The sequence below is a fragment of the Mus caroli genome, chromosome 2 (assembly GCF_900094665.2).
Source record: "Mus caroli chromosome 2, CAROLI_EIJ_v1.1, whole genome shotgun sequence".
In the NCBI taxonomy this organism is placed as follows: Eukaryota; Metazoa; Chordata; class Mammalia; order Rodentia; family Muridae; genus Mus; species Mus caroli.
Window position 1 is genome coordinate 144,966,708 of NC_034571.1, and position 2,949 is coordinate 144,969,656.

Below are 2,949 nucleotides of genomic sequence, written 5' to 3' on the forward strand. Positions count from 1 at the left end.
CCAGCAGCTGTGTCACTGGCCTTGTGGAGACCAATGAAGGGTTTAATTCCAACCCTTGATTGCATAAGCCCCGGGTCCCATCCCTACAGCATGTGCACACAAACACACATTTACCAACACTCTCCCACTGCCTCTCATTTGTCAGCTGCTATGGACCTGGGCACTGGGGAAGGTGAGGATTAGGGAGGTCAGTTGCCTGAGGTTAGCCATGTGTCAGGGCTGGACCAGAACTAGATCCCAGGGTGCTGCCAAGGTCAAGGGGTGCAGGGAGCCTGGGATATTGGGGCCTGCATGTCACCTCTGACAGTTCCCCTGTCTGCTGGTCCCAGGTGAGAGCTGTCGTACGGACGGGACGTTCGCCTATGATGCCGACTTGAGCTGCTGCAGCTCCTTGTGAGTATCAGCTCTGTCTGGGACACCATTTCCTCTCCTCAGCCCCACCCGGACTCCTCTAGAGCGCATGGGGCATGGGGACCAAGCATGATTTGCCTTTCTTCTAGTCACAGCTTCTTCTTCACCATCCTCAGAATGGCCTCATGGTCCAAGCTGTAGCTCCAACCATGCAACAGCACACCAGTGGCCTCTAAAATGACTTTAGGGAGGATGGAGACCAGAGAATACTACAGCATCACCATGCATGTTCACTGTATGAAAAGCCCTGTGCTCCATCCCTACAGCATGTGCACACACACACACACACACACACACACCATCAAGCTTAGACTTTAGTAGTCAAAATTTGGCGGCTTGGTCAGAACTAGCTGCAAGCAAGACTGGGAATTTGTAGGCTAAAACAGCATCTGCGAGGCTCGGGGTGTAGCTTAGCTGGTAGAGTACTTCCCCTGCCATGCACAAAGCCCTGGTTCAATCCCCAGCACTGCATACCCTGATGCACACCTGTCATGTCTACATTCAGATGGTAGAAGCAAGAGGACCAGAGAGTCACCGCTGGCTACATAATGAGTTCAAGACAAACCTGGGATATATGAAACCTCCCTCAAAATGTTTTAAAAACAATTGTGTTAGAAACATTGCCCGTCCCCGTTTGCTCAGGATTGAGGAGTTTCCCAAGATATGGGATTTTCAGTTTAAATCCAATACAACCCTCGGCAGGCCTATGGTAGGGAGTTATCCCGGTCCTGTAAAGATTCTGATGTTGGCAAGTAGTGGCCCCTGCCAGTGGCCTGTGCCCTACCATACCAATGTTGATATTGGCACTACATTTGTATTCCCGAACCCATGTGTGTATAAACTAGCCCATAACCGACCTAATTTAGCAGAGGTGAGCAGAATCACACTAAGGACCCATTCGCTGAGCTTGCCATGTGATTGTGTATCATTGGCTTTTGTTAGCTGCTGTGTGGCTAGTTATCTGTTACGTGGGCTCTACAGTCTGAAGTGCTTGACAAACATTAGTTCCTGTCATTTTTCACAGTGACACCAATCTTCATCATCCCATTTTACAGATGGAGAAGCTGAAGATTAGGGAAACAAAGTTTAGCATCCCAAGGGTCAGACAGACAGTAGACCATATAGACCTGGCTTGTGAGCACAAGCAGGATGGAATTCGAACCCAGGAGTCTACGCCCTTGCTAGGTCTGTGTTCTCAGACTTCTGGAGGTGGAAGTCAGAGTGTTAAAAGTTCAAAGCCCAAGCCAAGTGAGGTCATCTTATTTTAAAAGTAGTGAATAATGAGAACTTCCTACATTGGGCTGGGGGTGAACCAGAGATAAGAGAGTGTTTGCCTAGGATATCAGAGGCTTTCATTCCAACCCTGTCACTGCATAAACCTGGCTGGGTGGTTCATGCCTACAACTTCAGCCCTTGGGAGGTCGGAAGCAGGAGGATCGGAAGGTCAAGGCTAATCTCCGCTACATAGAGAGCATAAGACCATTCTAGGACATGTGAGAACCTGTCAAAAAACAAAACCCTCCACGATGATCCAGGCAGCCTAGTTTATAAAAAAGAATTCAACGGAGAGAAAGGAGAAGGAGAAGGGCCACACAATTCAGCACAGGTGGCAGCCAGCAGTGATGACACACACTGACAAGGAGCTTCCTGGGCTATGGGAGGAGAGTCAGAAGGGGACCAGGAGGGCTTTCTGACAACAGCTGAGCTGGCGATAAAGGGGACAGGTCATTCCATGCAGAGGGGAACAGTGAGAATTCAGAATAAGCAGGTAGAGGTCCTGGGGCTGTGACATCAGATATGAGAGAGACAGTGGTGGAGAGAAAATTCCAGGCAGAGGGAGCGGCGTGTGCAAAGGCCCAGGATGGGGTAAGGGTGACCAGAGTGCCCAGAGCAAGAAGGGGCTTGAAAGGTTGCTGGGCTTTGATGAGAAGACAGGTTCAGGATAGGGCCGTGAGCACTGGTATAGAGGCCCAACCACCTTTAGCCTACCTAGGGAAAGGAGCAGAGGTTGGTGAGGCTACTTCCATCCTTTCTCTGCAGCAATGGCTCCCAGGACACATTTGAAGCGTGTTACAGTGGCGCGTCCACACCGTCTTTCCACGGCTCCCACTGCAGCAGTATCGACCACAGCAGCTGGGCCTTCGAGCAGCTACAGGATTACATGGTCACGGTGAGCGTGAGTGGGCGGCTGAGCTCTGCAGCAAGCATGGCTCAGAGACCAGGGAAGGAGGTGTGACCAGGAGAGGCCAGCTTAGAGAAGCCTGGACTGGTGTCAGCCTGCACTGAATGTCTTGGGCACCTCTCCTGCATCTTGTCTTTCATCTCTTCAGCAACCTCAAGAGGGAGGCTCCCTCCTCACCCCAAGTACAGAGAAGGAAAGCAAGGGTCAGAGAGATAATGACCTCCTGCCACCACAGAGGAGGTCACCAAAGGATTGGGACTCAGGAAGCTGGACCCATATCTTATTTGTTTTACTGCTGTGAACAGACACCATGACCAAGGCAACTCTTTTTTTTTTTTTTTTTTTTTTTTTTTTTG

General features: G+C 50.4%; 1 protein-coding gene across 1 annotated transcript in view; it reads left to right on the top strand.

Moving 5' to 3' along the window:
• The window catches only part of Ccm2l (CCM2 like scaffold protein), a 16,262-nt gene that overhangs the window by 10,501 nt on the left and 2,812 nt on the right, over nucleotides 1-2,949 (top strand). The window contains exons 7-8 of the mRNA XM_029468537.1: nucleotides 330-393; nucleotides 2,452-2,643. Coding sequence (XP_029324397.1) covers nucleotides 330-393; nucleotides 2,452-2,643 — 256 coding nt within the window. The remainder of the gene's footprint in view (nucleotides 1-329; nucleotides 394-2,451; nucleotides 2,644-2,949) is intronic.